We start from the raw sequence: 25,030 nt of genomic DNA on the forward strand, positions 1-25,030 counted from the left end.
GGTCAATATGTTTAACCCCTATAACGATTATCATGAAACCATTGGCTCAATGTTTCAATCTGTCTATTTTCCCCTTGTGGACGTTCTTACCATTGTTCATGTCGTTTAGCTCTATCTGCTGTCCTAATCTATTTGGCCTCAACAAACTTCTAGACCCTTTCATACAACTGATACAGCTATTCTGGTTTGTTTTTCATTAACTAATATCTCAAATGATCGTGTCTTACCTTTAAGGTGAAGTCCTAAATGGCCTATTTAGTATTCAAATCCTTGATTTCAAGAGTGGCGGTGTTGAACCTCTTTGAATGATGTCGCTAAGTTTCTTTAGGCTTTTGCTTCATGGTTAACAAACATGTAGAAATATTTGTGAACATATTCATTTAACATTTAGGAATGAGTTCATTTAACTTAATTTAATCGAACATAAACCGAACATGAACATCCTACCATTTAAACGAACACTCGAATGAATAGAATAATTTTCTTATCAAGAACAAATCAAGCTCAAACAACTCTAAAAGTAAACAAACTAACCATAAATATATATTCGTTCATTTATGGTCAATATGTTTAACCCCTATAACGGTTATCATGAAACCATTGGCTCAATGTTTCAATTTGTCTATTTTCCCCTTGTGGACGTTCTTACCATTGTTCATGTCGTTTAGCTCTATCTGTTGTCTTAATCTATTTTGCCTCATCAAACTTTTAGATCCTTTCATACAATTAATACAGCTATTTTGATTTGTTTTTCATTAACTAATATCTCAAATGATCCCTTAAGATAAAGTCCTAAATGGCCCATTTAGTATTTAAATCCTTGATTTCAAGAGTGGCGGTATTAAACCTCTTTAAATGATGTCGCAAAGTTTCTTTAGGCTTTTGCTTCATGGCTAACAAACATGTAGAAATGCAGACCACAGTCTTGCTACTCAATAAATGCGCCAAAACTGCCCGTTCAGGGCATCAAAACTATCTATGGTGGCAGGAGCCACAAAATAAAACCATTTCCTAGCTCTCCCACATAAAGTGGTGGGAAAAGCTCTACACTTTACTGCATCCAATAGATTATATAGGTCTATAAAAGTCTTAAAATGGTCCAAATGATCTTCTGGGTCAATGGTTCCGTTGTAAGTATCTTTGGATAGTTTAAGAGAATGTGGGACGTCAGTTATTTAATGGTAGAAGCAAGAGGGTTATGGTCATCCTCCAACCACCAAAGGTCTTTGTTTTTGTCTTTTCTGAGCATAATTAGCTCTTTACGTAAGATCGTGACTTGCACAGTTAGTTCATTTTCTAGGTCTGCGTTTGTATGTGCCAGGTTATGGTGGTGGGTCTTGGCATACACTGTTTGGGGATAGGTTTCTTTAGGTTGGGTTGTGTTTCAAAAAGGCGGTGGGTCTTTGAAAAAAATGATGAGTTTTCTCTAGGGTGGGGTCACTCTTAGGGAGGTTACTTAGTTCTTTATTGGTATCGTCGGAGTAGTCTTTGCTGGGTGATTTAGGAGTTGTTTTTGGGTCATGAGGGTGATAAAAGTCTGTTGGTGTTTGCGTGATTGGTGGGTGTGTCAAAATCTATGTGCATGGAAGTGAAATGTGCATAGTGAAATTTACAATGAGGATGTTTGGCCACACATTAGCGTTAATGAGTTGTGAGAAGTGAATCTATGTTACGAGTAGTTGGGGAACAGGGTTCAAAAGTCTAGGTATTACAGTGTGGACTAATGGTGTCAGTATCATATTCGGGGATAAAGCTCCCATTAAACTTCGATAATAATCTAAAGGTTGTGACGCCCAAATATTTAATGAGAGTTGATTATTGGGAGATGGAGAGCCCTTAGCAAGTAAACTTGGTAAAGGAATTTGATGAGAGGTTGGTAAAAAAGATGTTACCTCAATGGTAGTTGCAGATCGGATAGTAACATTAATGATGGAAGCTAACGTCTCATAAGAATATAGTTAGTGTGACATAGTTGTCGTTCTCATATATGGTGTCGATTGTTGATGGTATTTTTTAATATTTTAACCAAAGAAAAAGAAATCAAATTGAATGAAAGGATAATTGTAATCTACAATCAAAAAATACGATCAAGAGGTGCCAAAATTATTACTTCAAGACGTGCTCCAATACTCCAATCAGTATATTACCTGAGATATATTATAGGAATAAGGCAAATAAAAGGAAAAAGATGGTGAAGTTTTCTCTAAAGAAAATGAGTCTTAGGCTTCCTTCTACCTCAGTTATCTTGTGTATTTGGTTTTTTCTTCACCTTTCATATAAGACAAAGAGTCATGATCTTACTAATATGATTGATAATTGAAAAAATATTTATATAAAACTCCAAAAAATCTCATAAAAATAAATAAAAATTATATTTAATAATCTCAAATAAATATAAACTATATTTAATGAACTTAAAACGTCATTCCGTCGTTCAGAGATACAAAACAAATTGGTGGCCCATTTATCAGTTTCGGGGTGACTTCCCAAGTAGGTGACAAGCCATTCTCTTAGAGTAGGTGACAAGCCATTCTCTTAGAGTAGGTGACATACCGTTTAGGCGTGCCTTATCTAAATTCCTGAGAGCCTTAGTACGTTGACTGAGTTTCGGTCATTGATTGGTTGACTTTGAGGTAATACGGAGAAAACTCCTAAACAAATTATAGGAAAGACTGAATTCCAGGGCCTAAAGCTAAGCTCTTAGCCATGCACATAGCTCATAGCTGCAGCTATAAATTGAAACAAGCAGCTCATGGATTATCTCCAGTCCTTTTCTTCTCAATTCTCAGATATTTCTAATAATTTATTCAGTATTTAGTTCACTCTTTTATTTTAATAGTTTCTAAAAACTTCACGAACCTTTGTGATCGTAGCTAGGTGCAATGTATTGGGTGCTAAATTCAATAAGCAAATAATTAAGAAAAAAAAATATCGAGTATATCAAGCAGTTTGAATTGTGCTGTTTAACAATACACTTTTTATAGTTTCTACATGTTTTAGGATTAGCTTTTCATCAATAACTTTTCAAGTACGTTTATATTCTCAACTTTTTCTACGAATTCTTTCATTCTTTGGGAATTTGCTTTTCCGATTTTTGGCTTCGTCACGTAATTTTTCCTTATCTAGAACTAAATATCTGGCATCAATCCCAATCTTGAACTGATCTCTCTACTTTCATTTCGCCTTCTTTTTTGGTTTTTGACCATGAACATATATCTTTTGGAAATTCCATGCATGCCACAAAAATGAAATGGAAAGTCTCAAAACTATTTAATTTTGTTATCTGCCACATTTTAATATGGAAGACTCAAAGGAGTCCATCTGAGCTTAACTAAGGACTGAAACAATTAAAGGGAAGTTTGATGAGTGCTGGTGATTAAGGAGATAGAAATGGGGGGCATGATAGAGAAATTTATTGAAGAGTTTTGAACATAAATGGTCAGTTTTGTTTTAAATGTCAAGTGGAAGGAAAGCCGGTGATGATGAATCGATCTAGAAGAAAGAAAAGAAGAGCAAGTTGTGGGTGGGAGTAAGAGAAGTAAGGCTTAGAAAAGATCATTACAACATGGGGAGCTCATGTTCATGCGCGTGGATGATTATCCAAATGGATCACTCAAAAGGTCCAAATCTACCAATCATACCATACAAAACAATTTAATCCCAGGTCTGACCGGGCCCCAACTCAGACTTCCACACGACTCGTACCTGACTACCTGAGGATCATGTGCTAAACCCCTCCAACTTGTTCTTGTTTATACTAATTTCTACCCAGAAAAAGAAAAAGCAAAAGCAAAAAATTAAATTTTCATTAATATAGAGCAAGGGTCCAAGCTTTTGTCTTGAGTACTGGTTAAAGACAAGATAGAAGATCACGTTAAAGCAGCAAAAGTGAGAGGAATGGTAAAACAAACACGGCTGCTTTGGAACGAGAGTAAACGTAGGTAGCTGCAACTTCTTTTCCTGCTACTTGCTTAATTTTTATCTATACAAAAAAATAAAATGTATTCAATTTTTGGCCAAATAATAGGCTGAGACCTGAGAAAATTAATGACAAGAATTTTCCCCGCTTATTATTATTATTTTTCAGTCTGCACCTGGGTCGGTTTGAATGCTTATCTTATCCTTCGGCTTACGACTCTCCAGCAAGTTGATTGTCTATATTTGCCTAATCTCTTCTATTTTTCAAATCACTTTAGCTTTTGACCCTCTCTTTCCTACACATTTACGAAACATGGCACTCTCTGAATTGACACTCATGACCTTCCGCTAACGACCATTGTTGCCAAACCGGCTTATTTCTTTTCATCTACTGGCCCTTTTCTTCTAGTTCACTTCTTCTACAAAGATGGATATTTCGGTTAAACAGTTCGAAACTATATCTACTACAACTATCAATTTCATATGATAATGGACCACCTAAAACATTTTACATCTTTCAATAATTACATTTTATCCATCTCTTATTACAGCTCTTTTTTACTTCTATATATATATATATATATCTATATCTATATATTTGCTTTAGGACCACTTATCAATTTGCATCAAGTAATGGTCATGGCAGCTTGAGACAAGCTCATTTTTTGGAAAAGTTTATAGGTGAAATTTATGAAATTTTTATTAAAAATTGTTTAATAAAAAATTTTAATAAAATATTTAAATTAATAGATTGATAAAGTTCAATTAAAAGATCAATAATATGTAACCAAATATTAATAAAAATGCAGTTTATAATTAAATTTGATCAATGTTTATGTAATAGTAAAAATTTTATTAAAATTTTTACTAAAAATGTTTATCTAAAAAATATCAAAAACTTTTAAAATTTATATACTTGATTTATGTAATAAAAATTTTCAATCTATCAATTCGACTTTTAATTTTAATTTTAATTTAATTGATTTTAATAAAAAAATTTATAAATTTTATCGAACAAACTTGGAATAAGACTTCTCTTATTTTTTTCGCCTATGTTGTTGGACACGACCTTCTAGGGTGGGAAAATGAGATTAATTCCTCTATATTTATTCTCTTTTGTCCAATCAATTGGTAATAGTAATTTCAAATGCAACTACAATCACTCGTTTTAAAATGCCAAAAAGACAAATAATTAAGTAGTAGATAGGCAAATAAATGGACCATAAATAATATATGATGGTACATAGCTTTCATTAAACATAGGTTGAAATTCTAATTTCGAATTTTAAAACTTCGCCCGCATTAAAATATTCTTTAGAAAAAGTAATGACTCAAGTTGGTGATCACTTCCTAATGTCATCCTTTTCCATAAAGCAAAAATGGTAGTAATATTTAATTCATTACTTTTGATTTTGTTAGATGAATAGGTAAAGAAACAATTTGTACGTTAAATTAAGTTATCTCTTCGATCCTTTTGCATTGGGAAAATACTATTCTTTTCTCTCAAATTTTTATATTTTTAACATAAAATATAATTATTGATTTGATTCTAATATTTCATTATGAATTAATTAATTTATTCATGAATTCATAGACCATACATTTGAATTTATCCAAAAATTATATACCATGTCAGAGAGTATAATAATTTGATATAAAATTGAGAGAATAAGTTATGTTACCGTTTATAAATTTGTCGATTTATATATTCGTAACTTTTAAATTATCGACGATTTGTGTATTTATATAATATTTTATATAAAAATTATAAATTTAATTAATATTAACAAGAAAAATATAAAATATATTTTTTATTTTTATTAAACTCATTTATAATTTTTATTAAAATTCTAATTTATATCGTCTTTACATCTTTTTCATATCATTTTTATATTGTATCATCATATTATATTTTAAATTACCAAGTTTAAGTATTTGCATTTACTAGTCTTTATAATAAATGGCTAAAATAATAGACAAAAGCTCTTAAATTTTATCACTTTATTTATATAAGCTTTTATACTTTTATTACACCCAACTAAATACTTAAACCTTAAAATTAAAATAGTTTAAGGTCTTTTTAATATTTTAGCCATTATTTTTGTTTTAAAGGTTTTTTTTTTTTGCTAAAATAACAAAAAATTCCTAAATTTTATTATTTTATTTAAATAAATCTTAATACATTTATTGTACTCATAATCATTTTTAATTTTTAATATATATCTAAATATATTTTATTTTTTAATTTATATCCAAATAACCCTTTAACGTTTAACTGCCGTTCTTCCTAGGGTTCTATTTATTAAAAAAAAAAAAAAGAAATTTTGGGGTAGTTTAGCAATCTCGAAACATTGAAACATAGGGAGGGAGAAATCGGTAACTTTAGGAGCGGGTATGAACTCTTTAGAAAGTCCAACAAAACTCTGCTCATAACATCACCCACCGGAAGAACCTCCTCTTCCTAGTTGGAAAGCGACTAACCCAAACACCTTCCCCATCTCTCCACCTATATATACATATATATATATATAGATACATACATACTCTCTTGCTCCTTGCAACGCTAAATAATGATACTATTCAATATATACCCTTTCTCCAACAAAACAGCACAGTAAATATGCCTCCAAATTCATCCTTCTTGCTCCATAGGATCCACAATAACACCCCCAATACGAACTCCACCTCCACCACAACTATAGCTACAGCTGATAATTCCTCCATGCTTTGCCAAAAGCGGTATCCTTTAACATGCACCATGCCTGTCCCCGACACCGTTGCTCGCCACCATACCCACCCTGTTGGCCCCAATCAGTGCTGCTCAGCCGTCATCCAGCAGATCGCGGCCCCTGTCTCAACTGTCTGGTCCGTCGTTCGCCGCTTCGATAACCCACAGGCTTACAAGCACTTCGTGAAGAGCTGTCACGTCATCGTTGGGGATGGTGAAGTTGGTACCCTCCGTGAAGTCCACGTCATCTCGGGCCTCCCGGCCGCTAGGAGCACGGAACGCCTCGAGATCCTTGACGACGAGCGTCATGTTCTCAGCTTCAGCGTCGTCGGTGGAGACCATCGACTAGCCAACTACCGGTCGGTGACGACCCTCCACCCTTCGACTGCCGGGAATGGAACGATGGTGGTGGAATCATACGTGGTGGACGTACCGCCGGGGAACACCAAAGATGACACGTGTGTGTTCGTGGACACCATTGTTCGGTGCAACCTGCAGTCACTGGCTCAGATCGCAGAGAATCTCGCCAGACGCAAATAACAAACATCGAAAGGAAGCCATTTTCGTGAGTGAAACTCTTCATCAAAATAGATTAATTCTCTCCCTCTCTCTCTCGCATGCTTTTTGTAAAAAAAAATCTTTGGTGATACATCGTCGTTTTTGTAAGTATCCGATAGTTGGGTTGCCGATGGAACATCTCATCACTGCCAAGTTCATGTTTATCGATTCGCCTGATGATCAGCCTCTTTTGTTTTTTACTCTTTCTTTTTTTTTTCTTTAATCTGGGAAATATTATTAATAAATACACACACCACTTCATTGTTAAAAAAACATATTAGCCTCCACTATTTTCTGTCGTCATTACTGCCGGCTGTTCTCTCCAGTTTGTATATATAGCTTTATAAAATTAGACACTAGAATAAAAAACTAGATATATATAGTTTTAAATAGTTAATCTTGAATCAAATGGATGGATCGCAATTTGGGGAGATACTTGGTATTATTACAAGGGTAAAGCTATAATAAAATGCGTTAACGTGAAAGATGGTACTGTGCTGCATTAGACAGAAAGAGATGACCAGTAAAATGGCAGTGTTCGTTTGAAAAACAAGCTGCATGCGGAGTTGAGTGTTTTAACGTTAAGTTTCCATGTCAAAGGGAAGGTCTTGAATTTCATCATCAAGGAGTTGGAACGTTTCTGCCGATGGTCCACAGCCTATCATCCGGTTTCGGTACAACAAAAAAGTGTAAAATCTTTTTGGGGTTTGAATTTTTAGAATGGGAAAGGGCCGGTCTTGGCGACAAAGACCAAATACCTCGCAGGACCACGAGGAGCATGTGTTTTGCTCAATGTAAATTCAAGAAGATGGTTACATGCGTGCACATGATGTGCTAAGAGATTTTGATTCACCTGAAATTGGAGCAAAAGGAAGTTCTTCTTTATGGAATATTAGAGCATGGGAACTATATATGGTAAAAACTTGGGTGCTTTTGCATATCACAGTGGAGGTGAAGGGGTGCGTTTCTTTTTTCTTCTTAACAGTAAATAGGAAATGAAAATCATGGCAAATGAGGCGCACGTTTGCAGTTTATGGGCAGATAAGAAGATGAATTTTCAAAGGGTAAGTCAGCACTCATGCGGTTCACATCGTTTTCATTAGACGGTGCTCACCGGAACATGAATTGCAGCAGGTCCAGTAAAACCGCCGTTCAATTATTACTTGCTTGCGTCTTGGTCTGGGGCTATAAAAATTTTATCCTCTGATCTGATAAAATGGAATTATTATGATTAGGGGGTTGTTTGAATTTTTCAATGGTAAAAAGTTGGTAAAAGATGCTCGCCTAATGTATCAGCGCAAGAAGTCAATTCAAATGAAGATTGTTTTTTTCTTCAAGGCAGGAGCTGAAAGGGCTGATAATTCAAATATGTGGTAACATATATGAATACTAGTATATTGAGAAGCAAGAAAACAAAATAAATCTGTACAATGGGATGGGGCCGGCGAAGTAACCAACAAATTTCCGGTAGTTGCATTAAAATACTAATAACGTGAAGGGAATCCAACCGCTGCCTCTCTCTCTCTCTCTCTCTCTCTCTCTCTCTCTCTCTCTCTCTTTGCTGCAACTTGACTTTGATAACTCAACTCAACTCAACTAGTTGCATGTTAAAAGAAAAGATAGATGCAAGTTCCAAATTGTTTTCCTCTTTCTTTATTTGTCTTTCTCTCTCTCTATCTGTTAAAAGAAATGCAACTTGCGCTCTCTCTCTCTCTCTCTCACATATGGCGAGAGTTTTGAATGGGACGTTTTGTAATTTGCAAGTTGGGGTGCAAGTGGAAAAGAAGAGGGCATGCTTTTTAATGATCCCGTGTACTGTTGTCTACTTTTGAATGAGTTCACGCCACCCATCCTCTCCCCTTCTCTCCGCTTCTTCATCAGCCAGTTTCTTCTTTTACGCTAATTTTTTTTTTCAATATCTGCCTGCCATCACCATTCGCTTCCATATTTCTATGTTGTTGGTGCTGGGGTGAGCTGCTAGGGTAAAATCTTGAAATCAATAATAAAGAGAAAGAGAGTGATTAAAGGTAATGGTTGGGAATGGTCCCAACGTTTGTATTTCAATATTCAAATCACAAATCAACAAAAAAAAAAAAATGAGAAGAAAAAGAGAGTGAGATAAATTAAAGAAAGTCAGATGGTGAAATGATACTTAGACGATCCTAGTTATACTTGTAAAAAAAAGGGACATAAGCAACCCAGGTTACCCTAGGTTAGCCTTGTAGTTCAAAATGATCTGACAGATCGAATTGACTTGAATGTTGACCGTCCAATAAGGGAAAAACAAATAAGCATTTAGGGAGACCTACTAGGTAGATCGATAAGGTGGCTAGGTTGATGTGGCCCAATAAAATTAGGTCGACTTGATATATCAGCTCGACTCAATAGTCTAAAATATATTTAACTGTCTGTTGATAATTTCTAATGAGAAAAAGAAACTATTCTGCCCTCTGGACTTAAAAATGCCTTTTACATTCTATCTTTTAACTGAGCAATCTAAGTATCAGACTAATGAGTATTGATTGAGTCGATTTGATATGAGCATTGAGTCGATTTGATATGTACTCAGTAATGCTAAGCTTAAGTCATTCCGCATGGGTTTTAAGAATTTTGTTCAGTTGGTTCAATATGAAGTCACTGAGGTGGACAATTGAGAATGCCAATGTGAGCAAAGGTCAAATCAAGCAGGCCTATGGACAGTTGTTGACATGTTTTGTACATCTGATATCACGTATGGTTGTAATTTGTTATTTCATTATTATGTTGATTGATGTGAGACTTATGGGTTTTTATTGTTTTTGAATTTCTAATGTTAGTACATGACTGAGTAGACATGTTAAAGATATTTAGCTGATTTAAATAGTTTTTTTCTAAAATGACCATTGTGCCTTTTCTGCATTTAATTAAGGGAGAGAAAATTAGGTAGTAAAATAAATTTAATCAAAGAGATATTATGTTGAATTAAAATATAGCTTAAAAAAATTTTATGGTCAAATTGACATGACTCTATTATAAAATGTCAAATCAAAATATTGTTTAATATGAAGAATTATAATTTTTAGAAACATAAATAATGATTTCTCTTTGTATGAAAAGTTTAACTATTCAAATGAATAAATATATCTGTAATCTTTCAAAAAGACATGATTTTATTATAAAAAGATTCAAATCAAAAGATTGCTTTATATGAAAAATTATAATTTTCATAAACATAGATATTGATTTCTCTTTGTATGAAAGTTTAACTATTTAAATGAACAAATATGCATATAATGTTTTTTAAAAATATATTTCTAACTGAAAAAAAATGTGATTTTTTATTAAAACAACAAAGTCAAAGAGTCACAACTTTAGATTAAAGATTAATGTGGATTCATGTAATACCTAAGCCCAAGTTATTATAACTTAATCAGTGACCCAGCCTATAAGTATCATTAGTTAAAAAAAAAAACTAAAAGAGAAGAAAATAAAAAGAAAACTTATCGATAGTTTTTGTATATAGTTTTCTCTAACATAAAAAAGAGGAAAACTTTAAGACATGCTCGAGAAGAATAAGAGAGGAAAAGATAAATCAATCCTAGAAATAATTGATTAAAGTAAGATTTTATTTATAACTCTTGGAATTTTCCTGTTTTATGCAATTTTTTACAAATTTCAACATATGTTTTTATATCTTTTCATTTTAAAAAATATTTCGACGACTTTCCGATGATAATCTGACGAAATTGTAGGTATAAATAGAAATGTCTTTTCAAGATCTTTCTAACGGTATGTGTGGCACTTCATTTAATTAAATAATTTAAGAGAATTTATATTTAAAAATTTTTATTTATAAGTTTCTGACAATTACCAATACCTAACTTTGAGCTGTTGGAACTCCTTACTTAAGTGGTCGATTTGGTAAAAATTTAAGTTTTTTTTATAGTACAAAATGTGAACTTTCTAGTGATATAATTGGTTTGTTCAAATGATTTATAGGCTGAGAGAATCAAAATCTCAAAGTAAGCTTTATAAATCTAAAACTCAAAAAATCTAGGCTATCTGTGATAATTTGCAAAGTTTTAACCTCTGAAACTTAAGCTTCTAGAAATCATTTTTGATGAAACAAAATTCTATGTTGTAGTGTTATATTATTGCTTTAAATTACTATTTTCCTTTGTTACTAGGAACTATAGGATATTAGAGATTTTGTGACTCAAATTAAGCCAGATGGTTGCGAAATACAAAAATTTCATAATATAGAAAATCATATTTTTAATTATTTTAAAAATGATTTCCAATCAATATTTGATGCATTTAGTTATAAATTACTTGAATTTCAGTTATATTATGTTAATGAATTTTTTTTTATTTTCATATATTTTTATTGTGTTAATTCTATGTTATTAGTATTGTTAAAGGACTATTAAATTATATTCAGATTTACAAAAAAAAATTACTATTAAATGTTAAAAATTAAATATTTGTAAAAATGTATATTGCTACTGATTTTTATGTTTTAATCCTTAATTTCATATTTATAGTCAATTTTAGACATTTTGCTATATTAAAAGAAAACATTTTATATGCTAAAAAAAAATACTTTCAAATAGTTTCGAATTGTCGAAAGGTTGCCACATAACCAATTTGCTTATAATGCCCCATGAAAGGTTTGCCTTATTAAATTTATGTTTTTGGGTTAAATTCTAATTTTTGAATATTTCTTGAATTATTAGGATATTAAGAGAATTAAGTGATTTGTTGCTTAAGTTTCAGTTTAATGCATCAGGTAAGTCACTATTGAGAATAGTAATTTTTGTTTACCATGTCATCGGTGATATACTTCTGTCTCATTACACTAAAAGGGTTACTATGATTTTTGTTCTATCTCATTACACTGATGGGTTAATTATGATTGTCAGTGCAACAATCTAGTTGCTTCTATTATACTTTTGTCACATTGCATAATAGGAAAAATTCTTATTCTAACCTATGCCACAGAGATTAAGTGTGGTCATAATATATTATAATAGACTAAATAAATTTATAGTTTTGTGATATTTGATTTCATTTTATGATTTGAGAATTTGATTTTTAGAATATTTTTGTGAATACAAGATTACCTAAAATATTTTTAAATCATTTAGTTAATGTTTTGGCCTAAGTGCTTTGTGGCATGCTTAATCCAACTAAAGGGATATCGGTTACTTATTGAGTCGTCATACACATTTTTTTAATTTTCTTTATTTTTTCAGATTTCAATGTTTGACTTGGTATAGTTTTCGAATGAGTATTTTGTTATTGATTCTAAAAGATTCGCTAGTAAGAATTTTAATATATTCGACCAACTTGTAGAGAGTATAATTTTGTAAACTTGAGATTTTGTAAAGTATTATTTTGAAGATTTTGATTTAGTTTGATATCTGTTGCCTTGCATACTTGTAAGATTTATCTCATGAATATGCAGCGTTGTTATATCTTAAATCTTCAAGTTTAAGGTGTGTTAGTTCATTTGAAATATAATTCAATTCTAATTTACATTTTCCTATCTCCAAATTTTCTCTTAGAAGGTTAGTTGCTTTAGTATTGTTTGCTGCAAAAAACCTTGTTAAAAACAAGGTACTTTTGTTTCTCACTAAATAATAGTGGTTTGGTTTTTCTAATGCAAAATAAACCAAATTTAGGTTTCATTGTATCATGAAGGTTATTCGATTCAATCTCTCTTGTACACCATAATTGGTGAAAGTGAAATAAGTCTTAAGGAAAGTGCTCAGTAATGCCAAGCTCAAGTCTTTAAGCATGGGTTTTAAGAATTTTGTTCAATTGGTTTGATATGAAGTTATCAAGGTGGACAATTGAGAATATCAATATGAGCAAAGATTGGATTAGGCAGGCCTATACAGTTGCCGACATGTTTTATACGTTCGATGACACATATGGTTGTAATTTGCTAGTTTGTTATTGAGCAATGTGGGCCTTGTGTGTTTTTATTGTTTTTGAATTTCTTATGTTAGTATTAGAGGTGATATTGGATCGGTTCGGGTTTTCAAATTTGATTCAATTAGGATTGGTTATTCGAATTTTTAGTTTAAGCTATTTTACATAAACTATTCATTAATTACACAACCCCACAGAAGAACTTAAATCCAAAGCCCAAAAACAAGAAGCCAATAAAAGAAATCACAGCAAATATAGAATATAATTTCAATAGTCAACACAACAAATTCATTCGCAATAAGTAAAAAAGGTTAAATGATGAGATTTTGGTTTTCGTAAGGGAAATGTTTGGGTTTTTGAATTGAAGTTTAGTTAAAAGAGAAAAAATTGAGTTCTAGATAGCTTTTGGGTTGCTAGAAACTAAAGGAATAGGTGGCAAAATTCTTGAAGTTCAAATCTAGATCTAGGCTTGTTAGTGGGATTTTTTTTAAAAAGAAATCTACAACATAAAAGAGGTTGAGGAAGAAAATGAGGAATAATTTGGTGGTTTCGGCTTTCAAAATCGACACCAGCACAAGGTGGTTGGCAGCGCCACGTGATGGTAGAGACTAATGTCGGTGACAGTGATTGCTTTGTTTATATATTCATATTGAAAGACTGAGAGATCGAGCAAGTGAGGATAAATAGTGTTAGCCTGTTAGGGTTCTAAAATTTTAGGGTCAAATGTGACTGAAATGTCAGCAAACTAAAGAGTAAAAATGCTAAAAATAAATTGTTGTTATTTTTTTTAATTTTAAAAGGATAACAAGTGGGTATTGGATAATAGAGTGTAAGTCAGTTGGGTAATAGGGTTAAAGCATTTAGAATTGAATGGTATATTTGGATTTAGGCTTTATATATCAAACAATTTAAAACTTAATTTTTTTGGGTCTTTTTTAATTCAAATTGATTTGGGTTTTTTCGAATTCGACCAAAATAAACCGAATCAATCCGAATGAATACAGTTTTAATTACGTCACCTATCCGAATCTGAATCAAATATTTTAAATTCAAAACCAAATTGATCCGAACTCTTTGGTTCAAATTGATTTTTTTATATTTTTTTATTTTTTTCTCAACTCTAGTTAGTACATGGCTGACTAGACATGTTGCAGATGTTTAGTTGATTTAAATAATTTTCACTAAAATGACCATTGTGCCCCATGTGCATTTAATTATGAGAGAGAAAATTAGGCAATAAAATAAATTTCATCAAAGAGAGATTATGTTGAATTAAAATATAGCTTAAAAAAATTTTATGATTAAATTTACCTAATTCTATTATAAAAAAGTCAAATCAAAAGATTGTTTTATATGAAAAATTATAATTTTTAGAAACGTAAATAATGGCCTTTCTTTGTGTAAAAAGTTTAACTATTCAAATGAATAAATATATCTGTAATTTTTTAAAAATGCATGATTCTATTTTAAAAAGATTCAAATCAGAATACTATTTTATATGAAAAATTATAATTTTCAGAAATGTTAATAGTAATTTCTCTTTATATGAAAAATTTAACTATTCAAATAAACAAATATGTATATAATTTTTTAAAAAAGACATATTTCTAACTAAAAGAAAGTAACTTTTTATTGAAACAATGAAATCAAAGAGTCACAACCTTAAGTTAAAGATTGATATGGGTTCATTTGAAATATAATTCAATTTTAATTTACATCTTTCCTTCTTTCAACTTTTTCTTAGAGAGCTAGTTGTTTTAGTATCGTTTGTTGCAGAAAATCTTTTGTTAAAGATAAAGTACTTTTGTTTTTCAGTAAGGGATGTTTAGTGGTTTGGTTTTTTAGTGCAAAATAAACTAAACATAGGTTTCATTGTATCTTGAAAGTTATTTGATTCAATCTCTCTTACATACCATAATTGATAAAGGTGAAATAAGTCTTAAGGAAAATAGTGATTGTAGTATGCCTTGAAGCCATTTTTGTTCTTAATTAAAAGTTTCATAATGCTACAAGAAGATTAATAAAAAACTACAAAAAATTACATCAAATTTGTATTGTTTGATGATCTTAGCCTTGTGATTTTTTTCTAACTGATAAGTTGGTTAAATGGTAAGAAAAAGTAAGGATCAAATCCCTTGAGATCGAGAGCAAGAGACAAAGACTAGCTTTGAAGTTCTTGAGGTAACTTCAAGGCAACGAATTGGAGATGTACCAACAACCCTACCCTCGAGTCCATATATATATATATATATATTGACTAACACATCAACCATAACAGCTCAGCATTACCGGCATAATGGAAAACCCTGTCTGCTTTAGGAATTAACATCACAAGTTGCTCTTTTCATCAAATTACCAACATATCCAAACACTCTGTCTTCCGATTAATCCCAATCATATACATGATCAAGAAAGAAAATAGCTGCCTAATTTTCTTTTACACGTTTTTTTAAAAATAAATATAGAAATTAAAGGACTAAAATAACATTATCACAAAAGCCTAGGTAATTACCCATCAGCTGGTCATACTTCCAAGTCGAAAAATAAAACAAAGAATGTGAGATTTGGACGGAATTTGCGTGGTTGGCATTAAGGAAGACGTAGTAAATTAGTTTCGGAAGTATAGGTGTTTTGGTAAAGCAAAGAAATTAGGAAACATCCAACAGCTACAAGTCTTTTCTGTTGCTTTCAGTAAACTACCGGCCGGAAATTTGCACTTCCACTTCTCCTAATCCAAGGAATTGTGAAAATTGATTGCCACCAACCGCTTGGAAATTATTAACTTCAAAAAGAGGAAACAGAGGAGGAGAGCACACTCAAATTTACGCACAAGGCAAAGAGAGGGGAGAATATGGCCAAGAAGCAGCTGGTGATGCTGGTTACTGCAGCATGGGGTATCAGGAGCAGCTTCCAATCTCTTGTTGCCCTTCTCATTGCCATTCTAGTCATAGCCTCGATTTATCTGAGACAAAACAATGAACAAGTCTTCGAGTATGGGACTACACATAAAAGTTCCGGTGGCTTGTCGTCAAGGTGCAATTTGTTCTCAGGGAAGTGGGTATATGATAATAAATCTTATCCTTTATATAAAGAGAGAGAATGCACGTTTATGTCTGATCAGTTAGCTTGTGAGAAGTTTGGGAGAATGGACCTTAATTATCAGTTCTGGAGATGGCAACCTCACCAATGTGACCTCCCTAGGTCTCCTCTTTTTTTGTCTATATATGTATATCTTCTCTTTCGTTTTCCAGACGATATATACGCATATACTAGTATTCATATATATATATATATATACATATATATATCTCCATATATAAGAATTACCCATATAAAAGGGATGATGATGGTTTTAAGATTGCATTTTTGAAATGTTTTTAAGTTTTGTGGAATGTTTCCTTGTTTTATGTTAATAAGGTTCAATGCCACAGCATTGCTGGAGAGGCTTAGGAATAAGAGGCTTGTTTTCGTTGGAGACTCGCTCAACAGAAACCAATGGGTTTCGATGGTCTGCCTGGTGGATTCAGCCATCCCTCTAGCCTTCAAATCCATGGATAACAACGGTTCAATAAACATTTTCAAGGCCACTGTGAGTCTTTAATATTTCCAAAACATTGCAGTTGTTGTTTCGTAGGAAATTTGAATGCTCTATATCTATATGCCAATCAGGGATTTTATTTTGGCTATGGCTTTTTCCACAGCATTTTGTGATCTTTGCCACAGTGGCTAAATTTTACTACTGATTAATGTTATTAAGGAATATAATGCAACAATCGAATTTTACTGGTCTCCATTGCTGGTGGAATCCAACTCTGATGATCCAGTGAACCATCGCGTACCAGACCGGGTTGTTAGAGTTCAGGCAATTGAGAAGCATGCTAGGCATTGGACAGATGCCGACATTCTTATTTTCAACACCTATCTTTGGTGGAGGAGACGCCAAATGAAGGTTTTGTAAGTACATTTCCGAACCTATATATAATTAATCAAAACCGGCGGAGACTCGGCATTGACTTTGTAGTCCAAGTTTTAATTTGATATGGCTCTAATATCAGGTGGGGATCTTTTGAAAGCCCGGATGATGGGATATATAAAGCAGTAAAGCTGCCAAGAGTGTACGAGATGGCCCTACAGACATGGGCACAATGGCTGGAGGTTCATGTCAATAGAAACAAGACCCAGTTATTCTTTATGAGCATGTCACCAACTCACCAAAAGTATAAACCTTACTAAAATCTAATCTCTTCCCTATATATGGATTTATATTAATGAATTTAGTGATCAGATTACAAATTATTATTTATACCAAACCTGTCATGTAAAAACTTTCAGGGCCGACAAATGGGGTGGGATCAAAGGTGAAAATTGTTACAGTGAAACGCAACCGGTTATCAAAGAAGGATATGTGGGAGATGGAGCGAGTCCAAGGATGATGCGTGTAGTCGACAGCGTGCTTGGCGAATTGAAAACAAGAGGCTTGAACGTCCAGATGATTAACATCACACAGCTATCAGATTACAGGAAAGAAGCTCATCCATCAATTTACAGGAAACATTGGGAAACAATAGCAGAAGAACAATTATCGAACCCCCAGAATTATTCAGATTGTATTCATTGGTGCCTCCCTGGAGTGCCTGATGTGTGGAACCAGCTGCTCTATACCTATATTCTTCAACTTTGACAAATCACATTACCAAATAAAATGTTTCTGAAATTAGGAAAGCTTCATAGAACTGTTGATTGAATGAACATTAGAGCTCACAACATTTCATAGAGGATGGGTTTTCCCTTTTATTTGTAAAAAATTGCAAATGGAGCTTAAATTACAGTCATTGAGTGCATATGTCACGGACCTAAAGGGGAGTCCCGAATCCCACATCGAACATAATAGGAGGGTCACTGGGGTATAAAAGGGTTCACACCATCTCCGCCTTGTGAGGCGCCTTTTGTAAGACAAAATCGTGAGGCCAAGGGGGTCAGAGCGGACAATACCTCACAAGGGTGTGAACCGTGGCGGTCAGGCTGATCTGGGATGCCGGAAGGGTGAATGCCCGGGTCCCGGAGCCGTGCGAGTTCGGAGCTTGAGTCTCGACCCGTGACAAGTAGTATCAGAACCAGCCCTAAACCGTTCGGTCCACGCCGAGCACCTCGAGGGAGGTAGGCAGGGTGGCCAGCCTCCGTGACGAGGGTGTCACGAGGTTGGGTGCGGAAAAATGTCACGGATCTAAGGGGGAGTCCTGAATCCCACATCGAACATAATAGGAGGGTCACTGGGGTATAAAAGGGTGTGAACCGTGACGGTCAAGCTGATCTGAGATGCCGAAAGGGTGAATGTCCGGTCCCGGAGCCGCGCGGATTCGGAGCTTGAGTCTCGACCCGTGACACATACACATTGTAATAAATCCATCCTTTTAGTTGACTTAATTCTCCATAAAAATTACTTTATTAAATATTTTAAAAAATTAAATAATCATGTAATTTTCATAAAAAGTAATTCAATTCTAAATTATAAAAAATTATACTTGTACCTAACTACCACTTGGTACAAATGTTTTTATTAGCCTAACAACTTCGCATAGATTAATATTACTCAAAAATAAACTAATATTTTTATTTTTATATTACTAAGAATTTAGTTTTAAAATAATTTTTAATTGAAAAAAGCTATATAATAGGATTCGCTCAGATTACAACTAATCTTTCACATAACCGCCAATAATTAGGGTTGGCGTTGTAGGTGAACATATATGGAAAGGTCAGAGAAACAAAGATACAATACTCCCGTATGAACCCAACCACCCACTAATCACCGATCAAACTATCAATACAGCAACAATCTGCAAGAATAATCAGCCTTAATTACAGCTGGCTTGATCTGCTTATTAAGTACTTATGACCTTCCATGGACTTTTATTAATTGACAAACCCGTTGTTCTTACATTAAAATCTTTCCGAATCGAGTTATTATTACTTGTTATGCCTTATAGAAGTAACAGTTATTCTAGAAGCTCAAGGTTCTTGCTTCTGCAAAATCCTCTGGTTCTGCTCATTCACCATGTCCATGACGCCTAGATGGAGCAGAAAGAAACCCCATTTCCCTTTGCTTGCAGTTCTTCTCCTGGTTTTTATAGCTTGTTCAATTCTCTACAATGAATTCAGCATTCAACAAATCCATGAAAGCCCCGATCATGTTACTCGAAGCAGTCAACAAACTCCATTTACTTATGTAAAACCAAATCTTCCAAAAGGAGCTTCAGGTGTGCTATTCCATCTTCAATCTCTACTGTCTTTTTTTTTTTTTTTTTTCTTTTTAAGCAGCTCTTCTTGGTCAAAGTTCATTCTTTGAATTTCAACCAGAAAAAAAGTTATTTTTATTTTAAAGATTTTGGCATGTTAGTATAACTGGGATTTGGATGTTTATGTGTGGGTTTTTAGAGGTTTTGGATAGATTCAGTAGTTGCAACTCTACTAGGAGCTACACTGGGAAGAAAATTCGGTGGGTTGACCCAGATGCAGAATCGGGTCGGCGGAGGAGTATAAGCCAGGAGAGCTGTGATATTTTCTCTGGAAAATGGGTGTTTGATAACGAATCGTATCCGCTTTACAAAGAGTCCGACTGTCCATATATGTCGGACCAGTTGGCATGTCATAAGCATGGAAGGTCTGATTTGCAATATCAGTACTGGAGATGGCAGCCTCATAACTGCAATTTGAAGAGGTAATATCCTGTTTCTTTGTGTCGTTTTTGTCAGATGTCGAGACCCAAGTCTTAGATTTGCTTTTTCTAGCTCTTGGTGTTAGTAGCTTTGCAGATAAATTTGAATAAAAGGAGATCTAGCTAATTCAAGAGAAATTGTTGATCTGTCCCGATTGAAATGCAATGAATTAGATATTTAGATGTATTGCAACGAATGCCATGTGAGGAATGGAATGTGATTCTTCTGAGTGGTGAAACTGTCAGTTAACATTTTGGCCATTGATGATAGAAATTTCCTTTAATTGAAACTGATTTTTTTAAATCTATTCTATGGTGTGTAGATGGAATGTGACTGAAATGTGGGAGAAGTTGAGAGGGAAGAGGCTAATGTTTGTGGGGGATTCTCTGAATAGAGGTCAATGGATATCAATGGTGTGTTTGTTACAGTCGGTGATCCCAGCAAATAAGAGATCCATGACTCCTAATGCTCAGCTTACCATTTTCAGGGCAGAGGTAAGCCAGGAAACTTCCTCCAAGAGGTTTTAATATAAAAATAAGAAATTTGCATATGATACTTTGGTGATTAAATTTTTATTCAAGTTTGTATGTGCATTATTCTTTGTGAGGGCATGCCCAGAGACAAAATAAAACTTCATGAAACATTATAAGCAGGTGATAGATAGTGGAAATCTTATATCACAGTACATCATTGCCTGAGCTACTCTTGTGTCATTTGCAGGAATATAATGCCACAGTGGAATTTCTTTGGGCTCCACTTCTGGTTGAATCTAATTCTGATGACCCAGTGAATCACAGATTGGCTGAACGAACTATCCGTCCAGATTCAGTACTCAAGCATTCATCACAGTGGGAGCATGCAGATATACTAGTTTTTAACTCATACTTGTGGTGGAGACAAGGCCCAGTTAAGCTGTTGTATGTATAATAGCTGAAAGATTCTAATTTAGGAAAGATAAATATATTTTGAAGATGTATTGATTTCCTAGTATACTCGCAACTTTTGCAGATGGAGTGCTGAGGAAAATGGAGCCTGTGAGGAACTCGATGGACTAGGAGCAATGGAGTTGGCCATGGGAGCTTGGGCAGATTGGGTAGCATCGAAAGTCATTCCCCTGAAGAAACGTGTCTTTTTTGTTACTATGTCACCAACACATTTATGGTGAGGTCTTTACACCTAAACTGAATTATTCTATACTTTTCATTATCTGGAGGCATTTGAGGCAGAGATGATGAATTCATAAGACGGATAGTGCATCGAGAGTCAGTAAAAGGACTATTGTCAGTATCTAGAGCTTTTGGCTGTAGCATGGAGCATGTAAAAGATAGAGGTTCATGATATTTCCACTGTCAAGAATCAAATTTAGTATGCTCTTGCTGGGGTTTGAGATCCTAGCTGATTTGAAAATATTGAAGCATGTAGAACCAACAAATTAATAAATTGAATGAGCTGCTTATTTTCTTATTTAGATTTTACTTGCATGAAAATCATTGTTGGCCATGAATCCATTATACAATCTTAGTGCACCATCTGTGGTCTTCAATGCCATGGAGTTGACTTGATGCTCTGCATCCAATTACTTCACTTTTAAGTTTAAAAATGGAGGCCCTATGTAATTGTCATGGGCCTTGTGGCTAATTATTATTACCAAAACTGCAAGGCGGCATCTACAAGAGTATGGTGCTCCTATCGGTACCTTGGCATTCAACCCCCAATTATTTATTACAGTTTATTTTAGTGTCTCATTGGACTAATGATTGCCAAGCTCTTAGAGAGTGAAAAGGTTGATGCTTCCATTGCTTAAGGCTTTTGAATCCTTTCATTGTAAGTTGAGGGATCTTTTAAGAATTTTTGGCCTATATTTACTAACATTTTACCATTAATCAGGAGTCGAGAGTGGGAACCTGGAAGTGAAGGAAACTGCTATAATCAGAAGACACCTATCAATGAGGAGAGCTACTGGGGAAGTGGCTCTGACTTGCCTACCATGCGCATGGTGGATAAAGTGCTTTCCCATTTGAGTTCAAAGGTATCTGTTATCAATATTACTCAGCTCTCAGAATATCGAAAAGATGGCCACCCTTCCATCCATAGAAAATTTTGGGAGACACTGAGCCCCCAGCAATTGGCAAACCCTGCAAGCTACTCTGATTGCATACACTGGTGCTTACCGGGCGTGCCTGATGTGTGGAATGAATTAGTATTCCATTTTTTGTAAAAATAAATGAATAATTGAAATTCTTTTAGTGGCTTTACATAAGCAATAGGAAAAAGAAAGTTTAATTGTGAATTCTTTGCCATTTCTGGAATGGGAATGACAACTGTGTCCGCTCTTGGATGGTTGAGTGAAATGATTGCTTATAACAACAGAAATTGTATTTCTTTTTTTGTTTGTCTAGAACTTGAATGCCAGAGGGCATGAAGACTTTTACATATCTTAATACGTCTGACCATGTACAAGGTGATTCTCTAGATTCATCGGAGATGATGGCAAATTTGACTTTGGCTATTTTCTTCTGGAAGCAACTTGTGTAATACCTTTCTGATGCCTATTGTTGCATTGCCTACCCTTGTGCTTTTGGGTCTGGGGATAAAGAATGAGAAACAATTCTAGGTGACACATGCCTCCATGATACAAAAATTCTAAGTGACACATGCTTCCATGATACAAAAGCTTAGCTTTATGTTTTTCGGCCTTCTCCATATTTGATTCCCTGAGCTGGTAATGTCCAGTTGCACGATCAATAGTTCATTCAACGAAAATTTTAAGTGTTCAAAGCAAACGAATGAAATGAGGCTAGGGGCAGCCCAACTGAAATATCTTTTATACCTTGGATTGGGTGTTGGCCCAGACAAGGCTCTATATCCAACTTTTCCTTTTGGGTTTTTGGTACAGAAAAAAAAAAAAGCTCAAATCATAAAATCACGCTGATTTCTCTGTGAAATATATTTGGCTGTTGAAACATAATGTTAGGGGCGATCAGTAACATGAGCGTCTGATCAAAGCCACACCAAGCAAATAGCAGTGAACATGTAACAGATTAAAAATTTTTAAGGAGAGGGAAAGCATGTGGAATGATCTGCCAAAGAAAAAGAAACCCAAGAATAAACATGTAGTAACAAACATATATATCCAATATTTTCGATTAAAATTACCTGTATCTTTTTCATCAAGGAAAAAAGCACTAAATATATTTGATTGTATCTGTGTTTGCTACTATTTGAGTATTTCTTTTATACCAAGAAAAAAAGAAAAGACAAAAGATAAAACTAGTTTAAACTAGTTTATCCTAAATGATTCCACCTCAAACCAGTTGTTCACCCATAAAAGCTCCTCTTTGAACCTATAGCTTCCTTCTCAAACATGACGAGTCAAGGAATTTGAAACGGAGAGGGAAAGCATCAAGTTGATATCATGGCATTCATGGTACTGCCCTACTGACAGGAAGGTATCGGATGCTGGAACAATACTCCCATGATTATTGCAGGTACAATAATCTTGATCTTTTGATTGACCATCCGCAATCACTTGGCAGCTCGAGTGAATCAAAGAGCCCGCCATTGTTGCCAGTGTTGACGCTGGTTTCTGCGACAAAATCTTCTAGCAGAAAAAAAAAATAAGTTAATGGTTATACGGAAGTGCAGTAACTTTTTTTAGCTTTGGACAAACAAAAACAATTCAAAATAAGGACCTCTGAAAATAAGCTTAAGTACATTTACTGACCTTCCTGTAAATGGTTCCATCCTCCTCCACATGCCAACCAGCCTCTTCACAAAGAGCTTTCAACAGATCATTGGTATCGGCATGCCTAGGAAGCTGGTAATTCCCATGCTCCTTGAGCCCCGCAAAGATTTTCTGAGCCACCGCTCGCCGCCTGCGCTCCCTTTGCTTATTCTTTTGGCGCTCCTTCTCAGTCGGAAAGCGGTACCTGGTGACTATTCCACCATCTTTGGTGGTTCTATGAACTATCCATGGTCCCTTGTCCTTCTTGATGCATCCTCTCAATGTAGTTTTCTTCTCACCCGTCATATCTTTTTCTTCCCTCTCTGCTCAAACTCTGATCGCTCTCTTTTGGTTTCCTTTGGAGTTTTGTCTGTTTGCTGTCTTAGGCTTCTTCGCTTTAATGACTATAATTTAAATGCAAAATAATGCACCAGAGGAGTCAGAACAGACCAAAATAACCGAGGGGTACGCTTTTGTACTTGGCTGTACTATCAGCTCCAGACACCATAATGACATGGAACATTCTTGAACCAAGTTGCTATTGTGAGACAACGTTGCCAGAAATTTGGGATAAGCCCTAATTTGTTATTACTAACAATAAGTATAAACCCTCAGATCAGTTCGGATTAACTCCCATATAGCTTGGTTTTGTCTTCAAAAGTCGTTGATCCTCCATGCAAAAGTAGTGCTTTTTTCTTCTTCTCTTTTTTGTCCTTTTAACAAAATTATCCACGTCTGTACCCGAAAAAGAAGAAATGTTTAGTTGCAGGAACTGTAATAAAAGTGAGACTAAAAGGAAGAAATTGCAGAGGGAAAGGACAGGAGAGTAATTAACCACCCTACATTTGCTGTAGAAGATCTCCATCCACAGCCGTTGATTTTAGCTGTTGTTTTAGGCAAAATAAAACAGAGAGCTTTGATCAATGGTTTTGGTGAAGAGCTCACATTTTTGTGATAAAGATGTCTACTTTGCAACAGTTTTCTAAGTATACAACGTATAACAATGTGGGAATCAAGTACGATATAGTATGGAATAAAAGTACAGAACCCCCGCAGCCACCGGAATCCGGAAACGAGAAACTACAGAATTACTATTACAATATTTTAACAATTAGATTATAATCCATGTATAAAATAATTTTATTTATGTAATATGAATATATATAAATTAATTTTTTTAATTATATTCAAAATTTTAAAATTTATAACATATATAAATTTATAAATATTAACTTGTTATTAAAAAATAATTTTTTTGAAAATAGCAAAAAAAAATTATATCTTTCCTTTAAGTATTTTTGTTTACAATAATATTTATACATCTGTAAAATTATATCAAATAAAATTAAATTATATCTTTTTTTTAAAATAAATATATATATATATTTGAATGATAAATTAAATAATAAAAGAAGTATTAACGTACTTTTATTTTAGTATTTTAATTAAATTATTATACCAAATATGAAA

At 33.9% G+C, this 25,030-nt stretch overlaps 2 protein-coding genes and 1 pseudogene across 4 annotated transcripts; all 3 read left to right on the plus strand.

Annotated features, from left to right (window-relative positions):
- The first annotated feature begins 6,395 nt into the window (after nucleotides 1-6,395).
- Nucleotides 6,396-7,404, plus strand: LOC111311144 (abscisic acid receptor PYL4 pseudogene; annotated as a pseudogene). The gene has a single exon (XR_016343154.1). The product of XR_016343154.1 is annotated as an abscisic acid receptor PYL4 pseudogene (transcript).
- An 8,420-nt stretch (nucleotides 7,405-15,824) lies between these two features.
- On the plus strand, nucleotides 15,825-17,958 carry LOC111311142 (protein trichome birefringence-like 34). 2 transcript variants are annotated; one of them, XM_022910513.2, is made up of 5 exons: nucleotides 15,825-16,321; nucleotides 16,538-16,709; nucleotides 16,878-17,074; nucleotides 17,176-17,337; nucleotides 17,453-17,958. In XM_022910513.2, exons 1-5 carry the CDS (start codon nucleotides 15,972-15,974, stop codon nucleotides 17,799-17,801), a joined length of 1,230 nt encoding a protein of 409 aa, XP_022766248.2. In that variant the 5' UTR covers nucleotides 15,825-15,971; the 3' UTR covers nucleotides 17,802-17,958. The 2 variants fall into 2 exon arrangements, with proteins under 2 accessions (XP_022766248.2, XP_089617975.1); XM_089761849.1 differs by having other exon boundaries at nucleotides 15,825-16,153.
- Nucleotides 17,959-18,815: 857 nt separating this feature from the next.
- Nucleotides 18,816-22,187, plus strand: TBL35 (TRICHOME BIREFRINGENCE-LIKE 35). The gene is made up of 6 exons (XM_022910516.2): nucleotides 18,816-19,377; nucleotides 19,556-19,838; nucleotides 20,159-20,330; nucleotides 20,557-20,753; nucleotides 20,845-20,997; nucleotides 21,724-22,187. The coding sequence occupies exons 1-6, from the start codon at nucleotides 19,176-19,178 to the stop codon at nucleotides 22,052-22,054; spliced, it is 1,338 nt and encodes a 445-aa protein (XP_022766251.2). The 5' UTR covers nucleotides 18,816-19,175; the 3' UTR covers nucleotides 22,055-22,187.
- Nucleotides 22,188-25,030: the final 2,843 nt, after the last annotated feature.

The sequence above is a fragment of the Durio zibethinus genome, chromosome 1 (assembly GCF_047325235.1).
Source record: "Durio zibethinus cultivar Kanyao isolate XHJ-2024 chromosome 1, ASM4732523v1, whole genome shotgun sequence".
Lineage (NCBI taxonomy): Eukaryota > Viridiplantae > Streptophyta > Magnoliopsida > Malvales > Malvaceae > Durio > Durio zibethinus.

Coding starts and splice junctions, on each gene's coding strand:
- LOC111311142 (XM_022910513.2), top strand. CDS start 15,972: ATGGCCAAGAAGCAGCTGGTGATGCTGGTTACTGCAGCATGGGGTATC. Junction 16,710..16,877: donor TAAACATTTTCAAGGCCACT/GTGAGTCTTTAA, acceptor AATGTTATTAAG/GAATATAATGCAACAATCGA. Junction 17,338..17,452: donor ATGTCACCAACTCACCAAAA/GTATAAACCTTA, acceptor AAAAACTTTCAG/GGCCGACAAATGGGGTGGGA.
- TBL35 (XM_022910516.2), top strand. CDS start 19,176: ATGTCCATGACGCCTAGATGGAGCAGAAAGAAACCCCATTTCCCTTTG. Junction 19,378..19,555: donor TCTTCCAAAAGGAGCTTCAG/GTGTGCTATTCC, acceptor GTGGGTTTTTAG/AGGTTTTGGATAGATTCAGT. Junction 20,998..21,723: donor ATGTCACCAACACATTTATG/GTGAGGTCTTTA, acceptor ACCATTAATCAG/GAGTCGAGAGTGGGAACCTG.